Source organism: Hippocampus guttulatus, chromosome 2 (genome assembly GCF_054856545.1).
Source record: "Hippocampus guttulatus isolate MCC_2025c chromosome 2, RoL_Hgut_1.0, whole genome shotgun sequence".
Lineage (NCBI taxonomy): Eukaryota > Metazoa > Chordata > Actinopteri > Syngnathiformes > Syngnathidae > Hippocampus > Hippocampus guttulatus.
This window is the reverse complement of record NC_141262.1, coordinates 12,129,241-12,157,160: the sequence shown is the minus strand read 5'-3', so window position 1 is coordinate 12,157,160 and position 27,920 is coordinate 12,129,241. Positions and strand designations below refer to the sequence as shown.

The following is a 27,920-nucleotide window of genomic DNA, read 5'->3' as shown; positions in this document are numbered from 1 at the left end:
CCCTGGCGTGGGCACGTGACTAGCCCACTGGGAGCCTTGTGCCGGCGTCACTTTGAATTGGCCTCTCGGTGTCTGGCAACAAATGTGACTCGTTTTAACCACGCATTAATTATAATTATATTTCTAATAAACATATTCGCCGTTTTTTTTTCTCCAAACCAAAAATCACATTACCAGGCTTTTAAGAAATTGCCAAAGTACAGGTGGCGCTCTAACGACCATTTTGGCCAATCAGAGTCATGAAGAAAATACAGTGATGCCTAGAGATACTAGTTTCATTTGTTCCTTGACCACCTCGCCATTCAAAACGCTCATATATCTTATTATGTTTCCTGAATGGACATGCCATTACAGTAATCCCCCTTCATCGCAGGATACATTCACATTCACTCTCGACCTCCACGCACCTGCCTGCTGCAATAGGTGAAATTCCGCAATGTAGAAGTACACTATTTCAATGCACCCTCAGCATTTTTATAACATTTACGGCTCAATAACATTTTTAAGTTCTTTGCATAATTTCAAAACAATCAAACGAATTCAAACACACTGAGTGAGAGCAAGAGGATTGGATACCACCAAATGTATGTTGTACTGCTCCTTCTCGTGATTGTGCCTTGAAGAGAGTAGTTTCTTGAAAATGAAATGTGAGCCTGTATCAGAAATTCAGTGTTTGGATTTGGATAACCACGGGGAAATTTCTTATTGTGATGGGAGTTATGTAGAACTTTGATTGCATCAAACTGAGAAGCTGTTTTATACATGAATATCTTGTCATGTGTTATATCAGAATTAACATTGAGAGTAGGTGAAATTTATGTGTAGCTCATTAAACACGCATATGTAAGGAATAAACTATAATGGACACTTTGTTGTTCTACTTCTTCCTTTCATAACTTTGCTGCTGTGAATTGGGAATTTCTCCATTGCGAGACTAATAAAGGTTTTCTTATCTTCTTATCTTTTCTTACCCTGTTTATTCCCATCATCTATCACATCATAAATGTAAACTGGCAGCATCTGACTGGGATTAATATACATTCACAGTTGAGCCTCTTCCTTTCACTATGCAAGCATTTCTTATTCAGACTATCGATATGTGACACTCCTGGAAACACCATTTCTTCACATATTTCATGACCAATGTGTGTTTCCAGTCTCGACAACATGCCAGTTGCCCTATGCATCAAGCTAATGGTGACTGCAGATGACAGTGTGGAGTTCCCACAAAACCATCACAGATGAGCAGCAAACAAAAACATTTGAAAGTGGACTCCTGTCAGATAACTCCTAGGCTATATATGACCTTTGCCGCCAGGTACATCAATAATCCTCAAGTGGATATTATACAAAGTAAGGACGTTTCCCACTCTGCCAGAGAGTGGAATGTTGAAAAAGACAAACAATTATTAAATAGAGTAGTGTTTCTCAACCAGGTGTACTCATAACCCTTGGAGTATGTCAGCACCTTTAGTAATTTATTTCACAGAGCTGCGTGTGGCAAAAAATCACAACCGCGCCTCAACTCAAGTGAATCATCAAAACACATGAGTGTGGGGTACACCTATGGAAGCCAAAAAATAGTTGGGAAACAATGACATAGAGTTCTGAAGATGACCTTTCTAGAAGTGTTAGTCAAAATTGAGCATTAATATCCATGTATGCTGTATTTCTGATCCAGTTCTTATACTGGATCCCATGTAAATGCAGTGTTTGCGAGCACATTTTCTAATGATTTTCCCAAGTTTTAGAAATGGAGTATAATTTATGTGTGCAACTGGGGAGGCTGCCTAGAGATCAGAAGCGCCCCTACCCCAGCCAGCTATGCCTTTTTGTATTCCTGCAGGGGAAAAAAAAAAACTAATAAGACTCCTGGGACATTCAGCTTTCGTGCCGGGTTTCCTTTCAGCCTCACAACCTTGGTGTAATAACGTAACATCCATACTCCATCCAAACCAAAAATCACTTTGAAGTCAAGATGGCGCCCGAGTAGGCAGCCGTCAGCAAGTGCTCTCATGAGCCTTGCTTTTTTTGTTGTTTTTGTGTTTGTTTTGTCACTCTGTGTTTGTTGTTACGTCGTGTCGACCTGATGTGGACTTTTTTCAGCATTTTTTGGCCACGACATTCATCAAGGAGGAGACTGTGCTTGGTGGTTGCGCCTTCTCTGCAGCATGGGTATACCAGCACTGTTTTTGCCTGGGAGGAATGTCGGCGCCATTTGACTGTCGTTGCTGGACAGTCCCGGGGCGCTTGTGTCTTGCGCCTGTTATGGGCAGCATTTTTCACAGCCCCGCTTTGTTCAGCGGAGAGATCGGTGCTGTTGAACGGTCTGCGGCTGGATGGATGGAAGTCTTGAGGAGCCGACGATGAGAAGAAAGGAGCGTTAGCGCGGAGCGCCGATGCGGATTTGGAACTGGGAGTCGCGGCTTGGAGTTTGAAGCGGATTACGTGGGTCAGGAGAAGTGAACTAATCTCTTTTCGTCAATGGACGCTACAGCTTCGTGTTTGCTTTCAAAACTTAGCTTGTAGCAGACGTGTGCACATTTTCAGCATGACGTCTCTGATCCACTGGTGAAAGGACACTTTGATCCTCTCCTCTTTCATCTATAACTGCTTCAGACAACAAAGTGTATGCAGAAAAGTGGTGAAGATTGCACGAGTGTCTGTGTCCTATGTGTTGTGTTGTGTTATTTTTGTTATTTTGACTTCAAAATGGCGCCGCGAGAGTGGCTGCCTTTCCAGCAGCTCCTATATTTTGTTGTTCTACTTCTTCCTTTCATAACTTTGCTGCTGTGAATTGGTAATTTCTCCATTGCGAGACTAATAAAGGTTGTCTTATACTCATTCTGGAATAGAGCTCTGTACTCTTTCAGTTGATATTCAATAATGCTTAATATTAACCAGTTATTCCAATTTGTTTTAATAAAAAACCCACGTTATAGTCTTGAGCATTGCTTTTGAAAGCCATGCCAGTTTTCTCCATCTTTTGTGAAAGCTGTTAAGGCTTTGAACAAAACAAATTTTCAGTGCAATGTTGACATGCATTGATGTGCCCTCTTTCTCACTTTGAATGTGAGATGCGTCTCGAGTGGATGCAGCGATTTCACGGTCATCATTTTTGACTCTGGAAAAACACGCGCGTTACTAACAAGATTAACAAAAGTCCCGTTTCATAGAATGCTTCACTTTTTAAATGCAGATTCAGCTCACTCAGATGGACGGCCTCCATTGAGTGTCTGACCGTTGATTGATTCCTTGTGCATTTATGATGATTTGATTGATCAAAATGTCAGCCCTGAAAGGCTCGGTTGTGCTGCACTGTCATTTGCAAGGAAGATTATGCATTATCACAACGCCCAGATGTGTGATCCAGTCTGGCTGGAAGAAAAAGGAATTGGTATATGCAGCAAAGTGTGACTGAGCTACTCAGCCGGCATTGTCATGGAAGGGGGGCAGGTTTTTGAGATTGACTTGCAAAACCAACCTGAGAGACATAAAGCATTCACGTAAACTCCTCAGTGTGCCCACTGTGACCATCTTTGAGCTCACAATTAGAATGGCATTAAACCAACAAGACAAAACTGCATGTTCTGTCCATCTATTTTATGTTCGGCTTATCCGTGTTATCCCGTATTTTGAGTTCTGTTTTTAGCCTGCTCCCAAAAATCTCGTCTGCTACTTTGAATCTCAAGCATTAGAATTAAAAAGGGGCAAAACAATTTTGGTAACTTTTCCATCTGATGCCTAGCTGTTTATTAGTAACTGTGAGTGGAGTAAGCACTTGTGCGAACTTGTATTTTACTGCATCAGAATGATAACTGTCTCTAATATTTAGGGCCTTTCGTGGGGACTTCTCTTACTCTATTCACCTCTTACTTCCATCATTATCACATCACAATCATAGATTCGATTCATACTGTACCATCCAAAAAGCAATACAACAGCACACAAATGTTCCAGATCAGTCCAAAATTTATAATAGCATGTCAGAAACAAACAAACAAAAAATATTAAATACATCATACTGCAGCAGAAATGCTGCTCAGGAAATGTACGAATGGGTGCCGCATGCAAGAGACTTGCTTGGCTTAGTCCAGCTAAAATGCATGCATGAATCACCCAATCAGGTGATGGAACAATTCTGATCTTACTGGGCCAAATTTGAAATCTTAATTAAAGTTAAAGGTTAAAGATACAGAGCCTGTGATTTGATTGGACAAAAAAAAAAAAAATCTGACATCCGCATCCATCCAAGAAGCAGTTTAGCCAGGAGAAATGCTCCGAAATAATGAGAATTGAGTGGAGAAGGCCTTGCTGGCCAGATGGCTTGCCCGTGGAGTCAGTCCAGCTCGACACTATGTAAAACTGCTGCAACAAATAAAAATAATAATATATTGTGAAATTAATTTCCATCCGGTAGTTTCAATCAAGGGCGGCCCGGTGGTCCAGTTAGCACGTCGACCTCACAATGCAAAGGTACTGGGTTCGATTCCAGCTCCGTCCTCCCTGTGTGGAGTTTGCATGTTCTCCCCGGGCCTGCGTGGGTTTTCTCCGGGTACTCCGGTTTCATCCCACATCTCAAAAACATGCATGGCGGGCTGATTGAACACTCTAAATTGTCCCCTAGGTGTGAGTGTGAGCGTGGATGATTTGTTCGTCTGTGTGCCCTGCGATTGGCTGGCAGCCGGTTCAGGGTGTCCCCCGCCTACTGCCCGAAGACAGCTGGGATAGACTCCCCCCCCCCCCCACCCACCCCGCAACCCTAGTGAGGATAAGCAAATCGGAAAATGGATGGATGTATGGATACTAGTGTCAATCAACATTGATTTCTGTGTCGAGATTATTGCTACATATCTCATATTGGATATCATAGTGCAAGCAATCATAATGTAGTATCTGGTCGATTTATAAACGCACACATTCATGCAAATGAGCACACATGCTTGCAGTCTGAAAATTAATGTCAAATGATCACAAAATTTCGCGAGAAGAGGTTAACTCATTCAATACCAGCCAATTCTAGACCCCATTTGTTTTTTTGTTTTTTTTACCGTAAGTCTTGGAAAAATGGAAAAAAAAACGTTCTGGGGTTGAACGTTTGGAGTGTGAAAAGAGAAGAGATATAAATATGTCTCTGGGAGTGAATGAGTTAATCGCCATTGAAGTGAGTGTTATGTTTTATTTTTGCACCAGCTGCTGGAGAAATTGCATGTTCCCCCATAATGTACCATTGAGACGCACATCCTCCCAGACTGGCCGCACAAATGCAAACTGCGATTGAGGCAGCTGCAGGAACAAACAAACAGCCATTTATCAGCAGCAGTCAATCAGTCCCCAAACAGTTATCGCATAACTTGCGTTTGTTGCTTTTTAGACTCCTCAGTCACCACCGAAACATGAGAAAGTTGAAAATAAACACATCTATTCTTTTGCCGATTCACTGGGGGCAATGCCGTACTTGACTAAAAATAGATGGATTTTCAAAGCAATGCCATGATGCGGATGGATAATTCTCAGTTTACTGATTTTGCTGTTTCTTGTTTAATCTAGGTGACAGGACCACATTAATAGATGAAAAAGGAGTTGTCAAAATGGAGTAGGTAGAGGTTGAGAATTTGCAACAAGAACACTATAAAGGGCAAAGCCAGAATGCTCTTTCAAGATAAGCTTGAACAAGCAGTGTCATATCCTTTACTGCAAGCTTTTAGCTGGGTGGCTGTTTGATTTATTTTCACTTCCATTAAAGATAATCAATGACTTAGTGATTGCTAGTTGCGTGTAGTTCCATTTTACGGAAGTTGCTGTAAAATGTTCACTGGCAACAGAGGCGGGTGAAAATATCAATATAGACATCCTGCATTGGCATAAACACACCATTTTTATGTTCAGAAATATCTAAAATACTTCTTTGTGAGCAGTTTCTTACTGATGGGAATGTTTTTTGTGTGTTTTGTTTTTTATTTATTCCCACTTCTTCAAAGAACCGTTGGATTCTAGATGTTCTAGTTTTCCAAATAAATGTATATGCTACAGGAAGAACAACCCACAATACCATATGTCTTATTCCTCCTAATAAGCAATATATGCAGAAATAAAGAAAACTCCAGAGCTGTCGGCGGAATGCCAGCACTCAATGTTAAGTTGCACATTGTGGGGGATAGCCGAAAGAAAAAAAAACCAACTCAGCAATGTCTATTTTATTATTATTATTTATTTTTTTAGCTTTTCCATGAAAGCACAAGTGACAGAGCACAACGGGGGTTTTCCCACTAACGGGAAACCCGTCACACATGTCGAATAAAGCTGATAGAAAGCAAACTGAGGCCAAACAGTGGCAGATATGAAGTCAAAGTCAATAAAGAAAGGTGAGACAGAGTGGGAGATAAAGCTAAAAGGGAATTAGACGAAATCCACACTGCGAAAGAAAGAGCCGGCGAGATTTGACCTTGACGGTTGGAGCCAAGAATCCCAGTTCGTTTTCGTGAAAACATTAATTACTTCCAAAGCTTATGTCATGGCCTGAATCTGCTTCAGAGAGAACCAGTGCTGACTATTTGGACTCTGGGCTGAATGCTCCCTGTGATGAAAGACTCTCTGCAAATAGCGGATACTTGTTTGGAACAGAAGCCTTACCCGACATGCCTTAGGGCCCACTTTCTAAAGAGAGCGCAATGTGCAAAGAGGTTTCGGGATTGAACGGCATATCTCACCAAGCAATGTATGAATTTGTTTGATCCTGTCTGACCGCTGGCAGCCTCGAGAGGAGGATGCATTTATAGCAAATTTCAGTGGCGTCTTTTGGCTACTTTCAATGCCCCCAAGTGCCAATATACTGGTTTTAGTTGAAAGATGTTCTTTGAGTTTGACTAAAAGTATGTAACATTGCACATTCGTTTATTGTACAATGGGAAAATTATAACTTTGCGGTGTAATTAAACAACTATGATGAAATTTCGTGATCAGAACCTTCAGAGTCACCAGAATGAGACATTGAGTTCAGCGTGTTGAGCATTGAGTTCTACTGCCCGAAGGAATAAGATCCAACACCCCCGCGACCCTTGTGAGGATAAACGGATTAGAAATTGGATGGATTGATGGATGGATGGATATGTCATCACCTTTATTTTGATTTGATCTGACCTTTTATTTGGTCTCCCATAGGAGAAACTTGTCTCGGAGGACATGCCCTCCTTGCTGCTGCATGCATTGAACAATACAAACACATACGCTACACCACATACATTGGACAATACATACAGTACTGGACGATGTAAACTCTCCACACAATGGGTGGGTTCTGCGCAGTATCCTTGCTCTTCCCAGCACTGCGCTTTTCTGGACTGAGATGTCTGATGTTGTTCCCAGGATCTGTTGCAACCACTCATCTAGTTTGGGGGTCACTGCCCCGAGTGCTCCGACCACCACAGGCACGACTGTCACCTTTACCTTCCAGGCTCTCTCCAGCTCCTCTCTGAGCCCTTGGTAGTTTTCGAGTTTCTCGTGTTCCTTCTTTCTGATGTTTCCATCACTTGGGACCGCTACATCCACTGCAACGGCTTTCCTCTGCCCTTTATCTATGATCACGATATCTGGTTGGTTCGCCATTACCATCTTGTCAGTCTGGATCTGGAAGTCCCACAAGTACTTCGCTCGGTCATTTTCCGCCACCTTCGGAGGTGTTTCCCATTTTGACCTTGGGGTTTCCAGTCCATACTTTGCACAGATGTTTCGGTAGACTATACTTTTTTCCATGTCTTCTGCATCCAGTCCTGCCCTCTGTTGTTACTTCATATTTTTTGTAGATAAAGACTTTTACTTTTCAACCTGTGCCATATCTGCTTCTGGTTAAAACATCTACGGTACTCTTTATATGACAGTTATGTCATTGAAAACTTGATTTCTTTTCATATGAATGTTTTTTTGAATGCGCAATTAGCCCAAAATGACTGAATAGACTGCAAATCAAAGCCATATGCAAAATGTCCAATATGATTTTGTCATGATTCTGTCCTGTTTGCTTTGTTTTTTCAATCTCCAGCTGGAGAGTGGGTGTTCCCTCATGAGCCACACTTGACACTAATCATCCTTGTTACCAAGGTGCCTTTAAAAACCATACCACGTTGACAACTGGCTGTCGGATTATTAAGACTTGATCACGACTCCAAATGCTTTAATTTACTAGAGACACTCTTGACATTTTTTCCTCATACCTTTTCAATTAGTATTTCACAATAGTATTTTCTTGTTGCGTATTCTCATCCATTGGATTCTCTTGTCCTTGGAGTTGACAAACAATTGACATTTTTCTCTTTCCTTGCCTTTTGCAAGCGTTTTCTTTTTCCTGGTTCTTTGTTACCAGTGTCCTTTATGGGTCTTGTGTTTGTAAAAATGAAAAAAAAAGTTTAAAAAATTTCATTTTTTTTTAAACATTTTACATTTAAGTAGACTTATGTGAGCAAATATTTGGACACTTAAAATAAGACCTCAGAGTTAAATCATTGTTACCTTTTCACATGGACTAAGCCATTATGATGGGGACACCACGAGCACTTTAGGACACGGACTTCACTGCGCTGCAGAAACCTTTTATTGATCGCGCTCCAGTAGTTTTGAAAATTGTTTAGTCAAAACATCTGACTGCTCACATTATTGCACAAACATGGTAAACCATTAATCTATTGAGACAAGCTGCCTGTGCAATGTAAATGTTCCCTGCGTTTGTTTGTGTTCAGTGTATGCAAGAAAGTCACTCCCGCAACTCCTGATGGTCAGTCAACAATGTGTTTTTTCACCCTCTTGTTTTATAATGAAGGCATCCAGGCGATATTTGACACATTGCTGTGTCACCAAGTAACCACAAGAGGGAAGTGTCGGCTTGAAATCGTCCACCTCACCCACAGAGTGTATCCTCACACCATATTGTCAGTCATTTTCTCTAATTAATTGATCCCACGCTCCCCGTCGTTGCATTGTGGGGCTGTCACTGCAACATGCCTCGGAGAAACACATACTACAGGCAATTATCTTGTCGTTCTCCGCCAACATGAGCAGCCATCTGCAGACAGGTCTGTCAAATAATGACTGTGTGTTATTTGCAAGGCTTTTGAAGCATTTGTACTAGTATGACTTTCTCTTAACCAATGTGAAACTAGATGACAAGCGAAAACGAAATTGAGCAATTTGTAACCAACCAGAAGAGAGGTCAGAGACTCAATTTGCCCGTAGGACTAGAAAAACAAGCACAGTCCGTAACGTTTCATTGAATAATTAATCTTGGAATGCAAAGGTAAATCAGATATTGACGAGATTAGGTACACTGAGACAGTCTAATCCGCAGATGGCCATGTCGGGTTCTCAAGGATCCCTGTCGTGCACGTTTTGGATGTTTCCCTCCTCCAACACACCTGATTCAAGTCATCTCAACAGCAAGCTTTGCAGAAGCCTGATAACGATCCTGATCAAGTTAAGCAAGTTAATTAAATTTAACTTAATTAGTTCCCCAAATGCCTTCGCTTTTATTTGTGTACAGTAGCACTTCTCTATCTTCAAAGTGCTTTCACACGATCTTCTCATTCACCTGCCGATGATACACAATAAGGAGCAACTGGGGGTGCAGTATCTTGCTAAGGTCATTTTGACATGTTTGAACCCACAACTTTTCGGTTGGCCACTCTACTACCTCAGTGATGCCGTGCTGCTGGGTTGATGTGTGTGATATAACAACTTATAACTTTACCTTGCTGATGATTAAATCTACTGTGTGGAGCTCACTGCAGACAGGTTTGGCTAGTTGAACTTGGCTGTTACAAGTTTTGCTCTGACCAACCAATCAGAGGACTGAAAGGCTGCCATCACCGAGTGTGCCAGCTCACTTACCCTTTTTGGATGAATTTGACATATGATTGGTTTTTGAAATGATCCCATTGCTAATAGTTTCAATGACATAATCAGAACACCTGATTCTGAATGCAGCGCATAGACCCTGAAATCTGACTGGACAAAATAATCTAACATCCACATACTGTACATTTAGCACTGTAACCAGAAGCAGTGCAGCCAAGATAAAACATTATGACATGAAGATACTGCCGACTGTTGGACAGAAATGAATAGGATATCATCAAACATGTTGTTTTTGAGGTTGTAAATCTGATTCAGTGCTTGGAAATGTAAATCAGTCCTTGATGACTTTGATGGCCTACCACTGCATTCAACACTACTGTGACCTATGTAACTCGACAAATAAAGCCTATTAAATTAACATCTGACATTCAAGAAAAAAAGTCGGCATCATTATTATTGTAAAGACAAATTGCTGCACACATTGGAAAAGGCCCAGTTATTGAAGAAAGTACGGTACTATATTAACCAAAATAGTACTACCTGTACTGTATTCTGGACTAAATAAAGCATTTTTAAGTGCATGTTATGTCTTTAGGTTTTTTTTCCTCTCTCTTGTTTTTCACAGCTCAGCAATGAACTCACGCTCATGTGGTTTTGTGCATGTTCCCTCAAGCCACTCCTCACGCTGTCAGCATGGCAGGTCTTTTGCTGCACGTTTAGAGCATGCTCAAAAATGTTCCCTCCCTTGCTGTCTCTCTTCCCCAATGTGCACAGAGCTTGGCTCAAACCTAAAAGAGGAGGGCCCTGGCGCATGTTAACAGTCTTGCTTTGTACCAATCGCAGTGGTTTCCCCGCCCTCTTCGTCACCGCTTGTCTTTGCTTCTTCCCTCTGTGTTCTCAAGCACAACTAAAAAAAAAAAAAGTGCAAGGAAAAAAAGTGATAAGCAGCAAGCAGCTTCTGGGTGCTGCTTTTAAGTGCACTCCTGCTGAATGTGTGTGAGAGCATGTTTGTGTTTTAAGGAAGGGGGGTGTTCACTCTTTCTCCTGCAACAGTAGGAAAACACAGCAGCGGTGTTGGCCCGAGACAAAAGGCTAAACGCAACAGAGCCGCAGAAGGGCAGATACAAGGATAGGAGCAGGCAAAGTGGCCCAGTGGGACTGCACTTCTCAGGGAAGACTTGAACCTGCTGCCACACCTCATTTTGGTCCTGGACTGCAGGCGTGACGGTAAGGCAGGTTCTTTCCCTTTCTGTTGCTCTGCGAGAGCTGAGGAATGCCAGCACAATATTGACTTTCCATTTACTTTTCATATCCTTGTCTGGAACTCCCATACTAGCACCTCCTGATCCACCTGTCCTCCAAGATGTCAGACGATGAATGTCGCTCACCCATCGGCCTGGACTGCTGCAGCTGCTGCCTGGACCTGGCCAACGGCTGTGATGACTCGCTGTCTCAGGGCCTCAGCACGACGCTGGCCAGTCCCACGAGCCCCAGTGTCAGTCACTTCCGCCAACTCCGCAACCAGCTGATGTACCAAAACCTCAACACGGACAAGCTGAATAACATCATGCGTCAGGACCATCTGGAGTCGGTTGTGAGGGACCCCTGCTTCCTGCTCAATGAGGGAATCTGCAACAGCAACATTGACCAGACCATGTTGTCCATCTTGCTCTTCTTCCATAGGTTTGTCTCCCAATCTGCTTTACATGTCTCATTTGTGCATATTCGTCACCACATAAAGAATGCTTTTATTAGGTTATACCCTATGCGCTCGTTATTGTTTTTTCCTTGAACCAGGTGGCTGCTGCAGACTAATCGGGTCTCTTTGGATCAGCACCTTATTTCTGACCTAAGTGTTAATCGTCGTGGATTAAGAATAGGGTTCGTTGCGGTTATGATAAGGTTTCCACTTGCAATATCGGTCCAAAACTAAGCATATAAAGCAGTGTATCCAATCCAAGGGGTGCCTATTTATAGGACAGCATCTATCTGTTAACCCTTGCAACCTGCTTGACTGGGTGAATTGTTGATGGATTTGCTCACCGTCAAACATGTTTCCTGGAACCACCCCAACCTTCACACCGAAAGTAGAAAACAATAAAGGCATTTTGTTGGGGAAGAAAGCCAAGTGAGGTCAGTAAAATCCAATCTAAAGTGAGAACACACAATTATTGAAATGCTTGAGCTTGTCATCACAAGGAATTCATTTAAGCGATATTTTATGACGAGAGGTCAGTTGAAACTCGTAGGAGGCCTACGCATAACTGCCAAATGTTTTTTGAAGAAATGAGTTTGCGAGGAAAAGATACATCCCTGACAGATAAAGTGTTAAGATTGTTTGGGAGATACTATCGAATTACTTAATCCTGAAATGAGCAGTTGTACCACCTTTCCATCAATGTTACTTTGCAACATTCGCTCGGGATAGCTTTACTCTTCACATCCGCTCGACATATTAAACAAGTCAATGTCTTGTCAATTCAGTTTAATTTATAGTGTCAACTCTGTTGATTTAATATCTAATAACGTGACAAAAATATTTTTTGAAAATAGGCCATATTCACCAGAGAGACTGGTTATTACCGGTATATGCATATATATATATATATATATGCATATATATTATATATATTACCGGTATATGCATATATATTATATATATTACCGGTAATAACCAGTCTCTCTGGTGAATATGGCCTATATATATATATATATATATATATATATATATATATATATATATATATATAGCTCACGAAAGACACTTTAAGGCACTTTACACATTGTCAACAACCACGTTCTTCATATACATGTATATACGAGGAGTGCCAGAGATGGTGCCACAAAATATTTATTTCAACCAATACAAACTATGGGGCGGCCCGGTGGTCCCGTTGTTAGCGCGTCGACCTCACAGTGCAGAGGTACCGGGTTCAATTCCAGCTCCGGCCTCTCTGTTTGCAGTTTGCATGTTCTCCCTGGGCCTGCGTGGGTTTTCCCCGGGTACTCCGGTTTCCTCCCACATTCCAAAAACATGCAAGGCAGGCTGATTGAACACTCGAATTTGTCCCTAGGTGTGAGTGTGAGCGTGGATGGTTGTTTGTCTGTGTGTGCCCTGCGATTGGATGCCAATCGGTTCAGGGTGTTCCCCGCCTACTGCCCGAAGACAGCTGCGATGGGCTCCAGCACCCCCGTGACCCTTGTGAGGATAAGCGGATCGGATGGATGGATACAAACTGAGTTCTCCCTTCAGTATTGGCAGGACGATCAGTCAGCACATCTACAAAGAGGTTGTGTGGCATTTGCTTTTTTCAGCATGCGAAAAGGGGCCAGATTTGTAAGAGGACAACTCATGGCTGCTTTACAATGACAGTGTACAAACGCAGAATGCCCTGAGCATCCAACAGTTGCTGGCTGAAACTGAAAATCATCTCCTTACGAGAGCAACCACCCTTCTCACCTTACCTTTGTGTTTTCCTCTTTGCCAAGTTCACTGGTGTCTTCAAAGAGTTTTAATACCTGGGGAACATCAAGGTGGCCATGCTAATGGGGCGGTGGAATATCCCGAAAAAAAAAAAATCTTCCAGGAATGTATGAATAAGTCTGGAATAGGACATTAGGCTCTGGGGGATGACTTTGACATCTAAACGACAAACAACTCCTTCAAATATATATTTTGTGACACCAGTCCTGAAACGTTTCTGACACACCTTCTACGTATACAAGAAAATCAACTGAACCTCACATTAGCGAGCACTTGGCAACAGAGGAAAGGAAAAAGTGAGGTTTGGGTTAGGGGTTAGGGTTTGGGTAAGGGTTTAGTGGTTAGGGTTGTGTGAGGAGTTAGAGGGTTAGATTAGGGTTTAGGGTTAGGGGTTAGAGGGTTAGCATTAGGGGTTAGCATTAGGGTTAGGCGTGAGAGTTAGGGTTAGTTCATGATCTGACCGACATGCCCATCACTGGAAATAAACAATAGATTGTCTTAAACATGTACAAGAAAAAGTTAAAAATACATTCAGCATAAATTTTAAGTGGGAGAGATGGGAAAGAGGGAAGGCCAGTTCATTGAGTTTTGCAGGAAATTCCTAGGAGGGGCACTAACTGAAAGCAGTTCAAACAAGATTAGAAGCTCTCGGAGTTTTTAAAAGAAGCAACTCGTTGGAATGCGTTTAGTATTACCCAACATGGCAATCGATAATGTTGGTGATGTAAGTGAGATATTCACCAGTGAGTACGTTAAAAATAAATAGCCAGTGGATCTCAAGCCTAATGGTAAAAGAGGGCCGACCAACCCACTGATAGATAGAGCAAGCACCACAGAGATGAATTTGAGTGCTGAATGGTTCACGTAATCCAAAGGATTATTATAATAATAGAAAAAATCATAACTCATTACATTTATAGGCACCATTTGGGACACTCAAGGTCACCGTACAACATAAAACCATCATAAGATAACAGAACATAAAACAGCAATTAAAATGACAAATGATATGGGCAACATGAAAGTGAATAAGCAGTCCGGAATAGGTGTGTCGAGTCTAGTTTTAAAGAGGGATGATGAGTCTGTGTTACGGAGGTCAAGTGGGAGTGAGTTCCAAAGACGAGGGGTAGAGCGGCTGAAGGCTCTGTCCCCGATGATGACTTGGATCTTAGTGAAGTAACAGAAGCATGTCTGAAGACTACATCACCATAGTCCAGAGCAGATAAAACATTGCTTCAATAATCCTTTTTCCTCGGGACAAAGGAAGCTTGTTTCCTCCACAATTAACCAATTTTCGAAAAGTACATTTACCATCCACCCGTGACCTAAGTGAAGATAAGCGCTACGTAAAATGGATTAATGGTCGGATTTATCATCAAGCCATACAGCTATATATTTGGACTGAGTGGCTCTCTCAATGATGGAAGTATTCAAGGCCGAAGTAAATATATTTTTTAAGGCTAGGGGCTTCAACCTTGAAATCAGTTTTAGTGTTGAAAGTGTTTTATTTTCCTTCAAATTCCGCAGAGCGACTGCATTGCAACACATTGCTCTGGAAATCCATTTTAGGTTTCTTTATTCAAAATTTGCAAAGTGGCAAATGTGAGCGTTTTATATACTGATGGTCCTGTTAAATTACAATAAAGCCCAGCACTGCAGTGTAGGATGTTTTGAGCATAGAGGACAGAAGTTTTTTCAAATATTTTCAAATTTTATAGAATATTTTCTGACTTTTCTCTGATGAAGCGTTGCTGATTTAAAACCACATGCCTTGGCTAAATGATCCCAAATCGTATTTGCTAACTTGCGCTAAACGAGTTAGTGCAGTAAAACAAGCCTCCTGACCAGAGTGCCCACCCTCAAAAAGAGAACATAGTCGGTGTCGGATGGTATGCTCGTACTGTCAAAATGACAACTTGACAGGAAGTGACAAAAAAAAAATCAGCTTGTTTGAATCCTCAGACACGGCTTCATTCAAGTTGTATCATTCCTTATACTGTATTGCTATCATAACAGTATCCCATTTCACACTCAAAAACACAACAGTACCCCAAAAATAGGTTCACTTGCTAATTAAATTTGTAATTTATTCATTTTATTTATTACGTTGGCATTGATTACAACAGTAGAGTAAAACACGGAACTGGTGGCAGCCGTGCACCTCAAAGTCGACGGTCAGTTCAAGCTCCCAGCGTGCAAATAGCCTTTTAAAATGTTACAAGCAAAGTTCTGTCCGATATCATCTTCAAATAACTTCTTAAAGGTCTTTATTCATGAGTGATGTAATAAATAAAACAATGAGCTAACCCCCTCTATGAAGCGAATATTAGTATGAAACGGAGACTTAACTCCATGACTCATCATTTTCCTTCTGCAATGAAGCATCACAGCAATCCAATTTCATCATAAAAGCCAATTTAAATGAAGCTAACCTTACTGTTTTCACTCATTGTCTAAAACGCATCCAGATGTTGAATAGAGGCGACAATCACACCACAGAGCTTCTGCAGAACGAAGAAACTGAAGCAGTTTTGCACCACTTCTCAAACAAGTTGCGTTCAAGCGGCACTGTATTTGTTGTCAAGATATTTTCAAAGATTTGCATTGGTAATTTTGCATTAAATTGAAATAACAGATCAAGTCGGGAAAGACAACTGAGTTGATATGTGAGGAAAAAAATAATAATAATTTGACCATTTTTGGACTTACGAGGTTTCAGCCAGACAGTGACAATATAGTCGGAGGCCTATTAGATATATCGTTTGAGTCTTGAAAATGAAAAGGTCACCTCGCATTACATAACACATCTTATCTAAACCCAGATTTGGTCTAGATGAGTGATATCAAGGGTACTTTTCATCTTTTTATTCCAGTGTTTTATCAGCGGAATAATAAGTGTTATTAGTATTTTAGTCAGTTAACAATTGCAGCTACCAAATAAAACCTAGTTAATTTTTACCTGTGTTGCTGCCGTTCTTATCGCCGAGCTGTTAAATATGCATAGAACATCGCATACCAGACATAAAACAGTCAGTAGGAGACCAAAAAAAAACATTTATGTAAACTGCAACTGAGGCATGGTGGACAACCTCCACTGCTTCATTTTGGAAAATAGCTCTGATGTTGCAGGTCACGTTCTTGATCACCCTTGATTGTGATTCAACTTGCAAACTTGTGACATAAGAGCAGTTTAACGTTCGAAAGACATGGTCAATGAGGTAAAATAGGTTCTTATTTCATTGTGTGAGCAACATATACAAACATGTCACTCATACCGGAACAAAAAATGAGGACATAAATGTCATCTGTGGTCTGTGATTGATACTCATAGAATCATAGGCTAACATGATTGACAATCTTCTATATATATCCTCAGACTCATGTTTACTCGAACGCCAATGCCACGATTGTTACTTATTGCAGTATGTGTTTGTACTACTTGCTTTGAATGACCTGTTCATATTTACTCAAATGAATTCCCTGAAAGTTGCTTTGCATAAATAATTGCTTTGCTCTTTGGACAAGTTCGATCCATCAAACGTATTCAAAATGTTTAAAGTGGCATATATGGGGTGATAACTGGAGGCTGTTGAATACAAATTCAGAAAAAAAACCCCAGAAGTGCAAACAAGAACTTGAAATGTTTCAGAAGGCAGATACCACAGCAAAGCATGATAGTGTCTATGAAAAGAAGTGATTGGGACACATAAAACGAAGAGAATATGTACAAAGGTCTTTAAAAAAGTCCAGGCTACTTGTTTTTAGTCACCACTAATACGATTTTTGAAAGACTTTGAGAGTCAAACTTGTCTTCCTGATATGATGTCAGATCAAGCCGTTTTAAGGCCCCTGCTGCTTAATAATTTTTCTTGACAGTCTTCAAAAGCATTTCAATGGAGACAAAAAGACAATATATGTCATTATCATACATGTGCATGCGTGAGCACCCAGATTAATTTTGCAGATAACAGGCAATTGGAAGCAGACACAGATTAGCAAAGCGTTGATTGACGAAAATGAGAAGGGCTGGTCAAGCCAAGTAAACCAGACGAGGACGGACAATAGAAATACTTTCTCGGGCATGTAAATAAACCTGATCCAAAAAAAGCATTTTCAATTTTAGCATTCTAGCGAAGGATTCTAGCCTATCGAATATGATCCCATGGTACGCTGCCAAACCATCTTCCTAGATTAAAACAACGAAAACATCTGACATTCATGCATCAGAGGTAGCATGTGCCAGAATGTTCGTGTAAATGTTTGCCAGACAAACACAGTTTGCATGCGGCCAGCACAATTTGTTCCTGGAACTGTTCCTTAAGAGTGTTACGGGTCATGTAAATTGTCTCGGCTAGACTTTATTGTCAGAACTAGAAAATTGTTTGCATTTGCACACAAGCGGTGGCACAAATCTGCTTTGTTGAGGTTGGCTGGAGTTCATATATTTTTCCAGTTCTTGAGAGCGAGGGCTTGGATTGAGATTAAATCTTGCATATATGACAGTTTTTTTAAAAAATGTGTTTTGCAATAGAGAATGTACTAGGTCATCTTTTGGAATTAAACATCAGACAGTGGCCAGCAAATATAAATGAGTCAAGGTTGATAAAATATCAAGCTAGGAAAGCCTAAGGAGGTTCAGTTTTGTGATTTCCTGAGATTAAAACCAGAGGGAAATGTGCTGATTTACTTTAAGGCTAAGAAAGCAACTCACGGCCTGACTGAAAGTGCTGCTTTAGTCACCTTTATTTCAGACCGTCACTCATAGATATTTAGCAGCCACTGAACACCTCAGCATGCCATAGGAAAGAAGGGCAAAGAGTCTGCAGCTCTGACACGAAGCCAATCAAATAGTTTGTTCATGTGGAAAAAACGAAAGAATTTTAACAGCTCACATGGGATCTGAAAACAAGAATCAGTTTATCTATACAATCCTCCAAATAGGAACAGTCACTAAAATAAGTCATCAAGACTATCCTGAGCTCCAGTATTGCTAAAGCAAAAAGCTTAACATAAAAGCATTCCAAATAATCAGGTTCATGCAAGACAAGAAGTTGCACAAAGACTGATTCAGTTGTTTCGACTTCTTCATCCAGTCATTTTGAGCCATATAAAAGACACCTGATAGGTGACAAAAAATGTCCCCCACATTTGTGAAATAAGGAGTTATCAAGATGACTTTACTGACTTGAGATATCTAAGCTGTCCCAACATTTACGTCCTGGTAGCCAAGATGCCTTAAAATGTCCCTCACACTGGCCTCAGACCACCAGTGTGGCCGTGGTCCAGGGGACTACTGAACCACCGTCCAACAATGCAGTGGAGACAGTATCCAGCTGTGTCGCAGACCCCAGGGGGAATAAAAACTCCACTCTGCAATACAAATCAGAAAATAGCTTTCGTGCAAGACGATGTATTTGATACACTGGCACAAAGTTATGCAATCCAGCAAGGACACCCACCGTATATAACGATGACCACATGTGGCAAGTGTGTGAGACCTTTGGACACAGAGGAAATGAATGTTGCCCAGAGGCATGCAAGCCACATCTGATAATTTCGGAGCAGTTATGCTTGAACAACATTATCTGAATGGACTTGTTTCAACAGTATACACAAGTGAGGGGTCATCACTATACGTGCACATGATGCGATGTTTACATTGAAGTGCAATGAGTTTGCTCTGAATGTCGGCCTTCTTTGAGTTTAAAACAGTCAAATTTATATTTAAATCTAAACTCCCATACATTGCTATATGAAATGACAATTTCAACAAAAAATTCAAAAAAAATTATACAAAAATTATACACAATAAATGGGCCAATAGAAAAAAACAAACTAGAAATATTAATTGGGTACATTCGCTTATGTTCTGGGCCACTGACTTTGTCGATACATGCTTCAAATTTTGCGAAGGGTCCACTTTAAATCATGATGGATTCTTTGAACCTCATTACTGTGCTTGTTTGAATAGCCGCCGAACGGATGATTTTTGCGTGAGAACTCATAATGCATACCTGACATTTAACACCTGAACAGCCTCACAAAACACACAGAACAATGATGATGAGCAAAGAGGGAACCACACCCTTACCGCACTGGTTGATGCAACGCTTCACTAGTATGGCTATATTGCCTCTTTTGTCCTCATGTAATTAGGGTCAGCATAATGGGAATTGATGGCACTTTGTTTTGTATAGTCTTTATTTATTTGCTGGGTAACGATAGAAACACTTTGAAAAAAAACGCTGACACTATCGATGTTATGAAAATGCCAATCAGCAAAATGTAGTGCGTTTTCTGACAAAACAGTTCAATTTAAACACAACAAATTCAAATGTTTGTGGAATCTGTTGTGTGACTTACGTAGGACGTTTATATATTTATTGTGAATCAAACGACAATAAAAAAATTACCGTGCCCTAACCTTATATTCTAGCCTTGATAACACCCTTACAGTACATGTCAGCTTACATACATAAAAGACACATGGTTGGTTCACAAAGGTGAACCACACTGTAGTGTTATTGTTGAGACATCACAAAGGAATCCAGCTAAGATGTTCTGTCCTGCACAACGGGCTACTCAGACAGCACCCGTCATGTTCCACTGGAGGATTATAATTCTATACTGCTGAGAGAGTCAAATCCTCCGCATCACAGCTTGCTGCTTATCCACCTTCTCATCCACAGCAGTAACGGTGCCTTTGTAAATGCGGACTCCTCAACCAACTGCGAAATGGAGTCACGGTTGCCCTGTCGGGTCACTTAAAAAAAACTAATTCCAACTTGTGCATCAAGCTTAAAACCTCAAATATCAAGACAGGATAACCTTGTTATTTTGTTACGACTGTCTCGTACATCATAATATCCCGATATCCACGTGTTGAGGAATGTGCTGAAGCAAAGCTTGAAAGTATGTTGTTAGTGTCTGCTGAGAACGCTTTGAACTAACCCCGTGGATTTGTCGCGTAAACACACCGTTAATTGGAAACTAACCGACAACTGAAACAACTCCAATGGAAAATGGGTCAGCGCAAAATGAAATAAGGTGTCTTTGCAAAGAGTCAGTCGGACAATATGTCGGTGAAAAAGAAAACAAGCCTGCAGTCTTCGGTGCATAACCGCCCTTCATTCAAAAGAATAGAACACATCCTCTCCTTTTCCCATTTCTTCAAACTTCCTATTTGCTTTGCCTCAGCCTACATCACTGTTGTGTTGTTTGGCAGTCGTTAGTCTTATATAATGCAAAGGGAGGGGCGGAGTGGGGGGGGGGAGCACGGGGTGGAGATTTTGGAGACTTGTGCGCTGGGCTTATCTATTTGGACCTTGGCAATGGCACCCATTCATACAGTTAAGAAGTCTGTCAACACACGTAATCTAACCCTCCCAATACACAGACGCAGACACACACACACACACACACACACACGTCCCTTTCCGTGACTTGAGACCAGACAGTGCTGAGTAATAGTTTCACAAGTAGTCAATATGATACAATTACTGCCTTTAAATAGACAGTAGACGTTGACACACCTTGCGTAACTCACGCAGGGTCAAGCGAGCGCGCCATTATGCTCATCAGTCTGCAAGTTGGCATGCAAGAAACTGAAGCATTGAAAACAGAAAATATCTGCGGAGAGACTCGAATGTCTTCCATGATAAAAGCACCATGGCTAAGGAGCAAAGGCTTATTTGTTCTGTCCCACTCTCATTGACGTGGAATTCACAGGGGTTTTTTTTAGATCGCTGGACAGGAAAAGTGAGAATCTGATATCACATTCTGATTCAGAATTCCTGTTAAAATGGCGGGAAAATGCAGATTAGACGCTTCATGCGCGTCATTCTCCAAGCGCCGCAGGGAAGAAGCTATTATGTTCTCCAACAGAATAAAACCGATTTTTTTTTTTGCTTGTTTTTTTTTTTAAAGATAGAATTCTGCAATACTGAATGTCACTTCTTGGAAAGGCTGTTCCTCTCTCTAGGCACAAACACATACTGTTAGGCATCAGTGTAATGCTTCTCAAATAAATTTGCAGTGATGCCCCATAACATTAGAATTTCTTGCCAGAGACACTTTCTACATCCATCCATCCATTTTCTGATCCACTTATACATATACTCTGATAACTTACAACAAGGGTTGCGGGGCGTGCTGGAGCCGATCCCAGCTGTCTTCGGACAGTAGGCGGGGTGCACCGTGAACTGATTGCCAGCCAATCGCAGGGTACACATAGACAAGCAAACATCCTCGCTCACACTCACACCTAGGGATAATTTAGAGTGTTCCATGAACCTGCCACACATGTTTTTGCAGTGTGGGAGAAAACCCAGGCAGGCATGGGAGAACATGCAAACGCCACACAGGAAGGTCGGAACCGGAATCGAACCCTGCTCCTCTGTACTGTGAGCCTGACGTGCTAACCAGTCGAGCACAAGACCGCTTTTAAAATACATTTTCACCTGCATGCAGAGGAAGTTCTTCCGTCATGCTTGAGTTTGAAATATTTGAGCAACGGTATTGCCAAAAGTTTGTTTCTGCAAATTGCTCTGAGGTTCATGATGCCACAATGTCCAGAGCGCAGGAAGGGTTACAGCACCAAGTCCTGTTACATACAAAACACTGTTCTTATAAACTGCTTGGAACTCTTGTGGCAAACGTGCAATTTGAGTTTCCCATAACTCAGGTCACCTGTCAAATGGTGAGCAATAAGGAAATGGGCTTGTAGAAACAGGAAAGAAAATCAATTTCAGCCAGGGAGTACATGTCTGACTCAGCTGGATTATTTTGGTCTGTTAAACTTTGATGTATGAAATGCGGGTGTTTACCAGAAAACATGTTTTCCCAATCGCTGACACAATCTCCAATTTGATGTGCAAAACTGTACACAATAATATAGCATGTAAGGGAGTTGGAAGAGTTGGGCTGCATTGTTCAACTCGTCATTTGCGAAACATTGACATGGTAGCCTCAGAATAAAATAAAGCAATTGAAGTGAAGGCAACCCATGAAGCTATTGGGCCACGAACAACTTGTTGCAATAGAGCTGTTTATAAGGAAGCGATGATGTGGCCTGGCCGTATAATGTAAATTAACGATGACCTGCCACTGCGAATGACATGTTGTACCATGAGAATCACTCTTGAACTTTTATGAATATGGTTTCCTGCTCTTGCAATTGGTTCCAATTTTTGAAAAGGGACATGCCAGAGAGAAAAAGAAATCTTGAGGAAAATGTAATATACTGTTTGTGCACACACAAGTCCTAAAAAATGTGTTCAATCAGGGTTTGGGCCTTCAATTTTAATTCGTCATCTTGCAAAGATTCGGACAATTGTATGCTTTCAACTTGCGCTTCAAGTTTTGAGTTGGCCCTTTTCCGTTGCAACATGACAGTGCACTGGTGGACAAAGCAAAGTTGGCCAGTTGAGTTTCCAAGAACCTGAACTCAAGCCGATCAATGAAGAGATTGTTATTGCGCAAACATCCGTTATCTTCTAACCTCATCAATGTTATTTTTGTGAAATGGACACCAATTTCCGTTGACACAATCCAACATCTTGTACGAAATCTTTCAAGAGGAGTGCGGGGGTGACCGACTCCCTGTTTTCTTCTAATTTTGCTTCCTGTAGGTACTTTAGTTCATTCAGTGGGGAAACATGTAACCTGGAAAATGCTATGATGACACTTTGAACAACGCCTTTTGGGAGCATTACAAGTTCCTCTCAAAGCAATTTGAAACATACGGAGTGATATGTTCCATGAGGTCCGACCTGGTCTTAATGACAGATAGCAATTATGTAGACTTCTATAAGGTTCTTTCTCTCTCTCTTACTTCCTAGCTCAGAGACTGCAAGAGAGAAATCTGATCCATAAACACATGCCAAGTTTCAGTGAATCTGTGATTGCTTTTGGATATTTCCCGAGCTCAGAGATGAGTACTGAGATAAGAGGGTGCCGAATGCAGAGTCAAATGGGCGCATTTCACAAGCTGTACCATGTCCAAGACCTCATTTCTGTCTTTGTGTCCCCGCATCTAAAAGTAACAGCTGAACCATGGCAAAGGCCAGCCCCTGTATCAAATGGGCCAGCTTAGCGCACTTCTTGCATTGTACCATCAAGCTTGCGACATTAAATGACCTCGTTCTGCATTCCTTCCGCTGTGACATGGTGGGAAAATGACTCGCAGACCAGAATTAATACAGATATACCGCCGGTATGTTGCATTTGAAACATTTTAGAAAGAGTTGAATCACAAAGTAAATGTCCGTTCTCCAGAAAAGTGTCTGATCACTGATGTTGGAATCACAAGAGGGACGCTTTCTTTCGATTCCTTCTTCATGTTTGAGGAAAATGCGATGAGAAGAAAATGATTCATTTTTCTCCAGCCTGTTTTCATATTTCATTCACTGCCACATCGAGGGGAAAAGAAAATTTGAACCGGTAAAAATGACCGTTTTGCCATCAGCTCAGCTCAGAGGAAGGAAGTGATCATTTCCATGTTCCTTCCAGCTCTGTACCCTGATTGTATCATTTGAGAGCCTGAAATATAAATGACAAAGAGATCTAGTTTTAAGGCTATAAAACTAATTTGTAGGTATTCAACTTCCCCTGGAAAAAATAAACTATTCTTTTTTTTTTTTTTTTGCAAGTGGCTTGTTTCCTTGAAAACTTTCCGGTACTTGAATCCACTGAACTGGATTTGTCTTGCACACAGTCCACACACTTATGCAAATTCCACTCAAGCGACCATCCACATCAATGTCAAAAGCCTGCATGTCAAGCCCCATTTATGCCACAGACCTATTTATGTCTGCTCTTATGCAAGGTGGCATATAAAAGGGAAGCAGAGGTCAGCGCTTCACTGACAAAAGAGTGAAATTGATCTTACACTTGAAGTCACAACGTTTCAGTGCCTCGGAGATCTTTGGTTTGGAGGTTAGCTGCAACCGAGGGGATTTGCCTATGTCAACAGTTCTCAAATGTTGAACTGCTTCTGATCCACACGAAATGAGTCAGAAGAAAACAGTTTTGGAAAGGTCAAATGATCAGAACTGGTAATTACCAAAGAAAAATACCTCATTATTGAAAAAGTGAAAACATGACAGACTGTTTTTGGAGAAATATAATATTTAGAAAGTTTCCACTAAAAAAAACATGTTAGTGCTTGAAAAACATTTGTAGGTTGTGATGAGTTTAAGTGCTTGTCGACATACAGTGTGGGGATGATTTGACTAAATGTCATGTATTAGTATCCACATCTTTTTAGAGTGAAATGAGTTCACAAAAATATACAGTATGAAAATGCGGGTACTCAAAATTACAACATTTCCAAAAATAGTTCACACAATCACTTCACATTCGGAAATATATGGATGTGATCGTAGGAGTGTAAGTGTACGCCGAGTCCTTTAAAGAATGGCAGATGAAGGTTATTTCGTGGCCCGAAGTGTTATGACATGCAAAATACCAACATTATTTTGGCGTCTGACGGACAGACCGTGCCCCATCCTCGCCATGTTACATAACAAACAGGCAGGCCGAACATTATGCCATTATTGGCAAAACACAGGTAATCCTTCCATAACACTTGCATATTTTGTCAATTAAATAATCAGTGTGACAGGATTACACACCTTTTTTCCCCAATATACTGTACACATATTGCTCCACTTCCTAACTCAGAATTGGTAAATTATACTATTGTCGCTCATATCAGTCATAAATTCTGAGTAACATCTCAAACAACAAACAAACATGAAACCTGCTATACCAAGTATTGTTGCAGTAATTGTTGTCCCGTGTGTTGTATTTTACTTGCAATGTCAAGAAAAACAATCACTCACAATGCTGCAACATTTATACTTCAATGAAAAACAAGAATACATGCTCCTTTTGTGGCCTAATCCAAAACATAGGTACATATGAAGAATCCATTCTTTTTGCCACAGAAAATATATATATATATTTCAATTTCAACATGTGTACAACTTAACATCATTATTTTCACATCGTTCTTCCACTGAAAATCAATTGGTATAGAGCTAAGAGTTTGGAATGTTTTTGGAAAGCCACACTTACATAAAAATATGGTACATATGCATGCAACGTAACAATACACTAGACCAGGGGTGCCCAAACTTTTTGGACCGAAGATCTACTTTTCGATCAACTAACCTCCCGGGATCTACCCTTGGCAGTGCGCGCGTGCGCACGCACGCACACACACGCCATGATGAGAAACAGCCTGAAACCTCCTAGATTCCTATTCTTTGCCCGTGCCCTCGGTGAATTGTACACGAGGCAAACTCTGAATGAGAATAATAACGATAAAAGATAGAGCGCAACAGCTCTGATCACAAGCTGCAATTGCAGACTGCTGAGCGCTAACAACTTCCCGTGACGTAATCACGCGCCACCGTAAATTCAAGATTTACCTGCTTTGTTTTATTTTTTAAATATTTTTTGGGTGAAAATGAGACTGATAGGATGATTAGGGTGCAGCATACATTAACACAAAAAAATGTATTACTAACATGTACAAAGACACACAAATGGTTGTTTGTTTGTTTTTTCCTCGACACTCCTCGCATCTACTTGGGACCTGTCTTAGATCTACCGGTAGATCAGGATCGACGTAATGGGCACCCCTGCACTAGACTCATGTCTGTCTGTTTATAATCTTAGACTAAGTAACTAGGAATAACACACATATTCTTAATACTAGTAGAGGTTTGGGAAGTGGAAAATGCCCTAAAATGAGGAAACAGTTGAAATAGTAAACTATATTAACCCTGTCTGGGACAGCAGTCACTAGAGTGGACAGTTTATCAGGTTACAGGTTATCATTGGTGCATGAAAGAGTTAAATGTTGATTGATGTTCTTACGACTTACAGGAACAGTGTTGGACTGATTCATTCGTTTGATAATAACCCTCAAGTCGATTGAGTTGACCTTGGGCCTCAAATTACCCCAGCCCTGCACGGAGCCAGTGACTTTGCAAGCCGGCTCACATAGCCACTCTCCGATTCGCGGCTCATGCATCGATGCAGCTGGTCGCCACGAATCCGCTTACTTTGAGCCTTGGATGTTAAATTTAAAAAAATAATAAATAATTCCCATTCAATCAGATTGGATTCCATTATATTGTCATAACATGTCACAAAAACAAGGCACCATAATGCAAATGCATCTCAGCAGAAGTGCATCAACAGTACTTCAGTAGCATATACAGTATACAGCGTGTACTACCGCCGTATAGCAATATGAATCCGGCCTAATACTGTATAATATGGTAACAGAACATTATTTTAAACGTGTAACACGCAATGTATTGTGCAAAGTGCAATTATTGGACGAAAAAAATCATGAAACAGAGTAAACGTGTGGGCAATAGTGCTGTGTATATTATAGTACTGTCGATACGGAATTGCGGTATGGCTGTGCATTAGTGAGCAAACGTTTTTATTTCTTTTTTGGCTCAATGTAACCCTTGAAATAGTACATGGCAGTTCTAAACATAATGAGACATGACATAGGACAGATTATAGACTCCGATGCCGCTTATCACCTTCATCTCATTAAATGAGGCTTAGACTAACTATTTTTTGCAGACATCAGCAATGTTGTGACGTGAGCAAATTTGGTTTCCCCAGATATCTACGGTAATGGCACTTAACTATAGCCAAGGAAATAAAGAAATTGCATCAACAAATCCATCTTCAGCCACAATACAAAAGAAAGGTTTAAATTGCTAAATGGTTTCAGGCTGAAAGGTTAGTGCGGCATCATTTGCCTGCTGCATGGGTGCATTTGGGTCAAGTGAAAAGTCTTCAATGTTGAAATGTGTACCTCAAGAACTGGGAGTACAGCCAAAAGCCTCCAATCAGAGGAAACGCCACCTAACAACAGCTGCGAAAGCCTTCTCTGCCTCTGTCGCTTTCCCCTTCTCTTACTCTCTTCCTCATTTTTGTATTTTCCTGTTATGTTGTTTGCCCGGCTGCTTCGTCTCTGCTACCAACCAGCTAACCGTTGGACCTCCCGATGAAACATAATACCGAGGAACCTTGTTTCATTATAATTTAAACATCTGTTTGCTGAAGAATTGTAATACTCTCTTCTTTGGGCTTGCCAGCTTGATAACCAGGCTGAAAGTCAACAGAGACAAAAAAAAAAGCAAATCATACAGAATAGACAATCTTGTTTTCTGGTCTTGAAAATAAATCTGACAGATCATGTTAGTGTGGAGCTAAAAGATTGACCAGGCACTTCGAAGGAAAACAAAATATGAGGTGTGCAGGCTGCTCCACTAATATTTGCGACTAATGTCGGTGGCGCCCGAGATACGCCATTGGGCGCGTGCGTAGCATTTGTATTTTGGCACAGTGGTTCAAACCTCGTTATACTGGACATTTAAAGTTTTTATATTACATTTTGGCAAAGATACTTGTCATAAAAGGGCAAAAACAATTGTTGGTCATGTGAAAGGGTGTGACTCGGTGGAGGTATGAATGTGGATGTGAATGGTCTTCTGTCTCTGTACAATATGTGTGTTTTGACCACCTTTTCCTGGTGATTTTAGTTGAATTCCCAATT

At 41.0% G+C, this 27,920-nt stretch overlaps 1 protein-coding gene across 1 annotated transcript in view; it reads left to right on the top strand.

Moving 5' to 3' along the window:
• Nucleotides 1-8,953: 8,953 nt before the first annotated feature.
• Nucleotides 8,954-27,920, top strand: part of tsc22d3 (TSC22 domain family, member 3) — a 36,013-nt gene continuing 17,046 nt past the window's right edge. Inside the window, exons 1-3 of the mRNA XM_086136958.1 lie at nt 8,954-9,065; nt 9,338-11,070; nt 11,180-11,526. Of these exons, the coding sequence (XP_085993084.1) occupies nt 11,207-11,526 (320 nt within the window). The 5' untranslated portion in view covers nt 8,954-9,065; nt 9,338-11,070; nt 11,180-11,206. The remainder of the gene's footprint in view (nt 9,066-9,337; nt 11,071-11,179; nt 11,527-27,920) is intronic.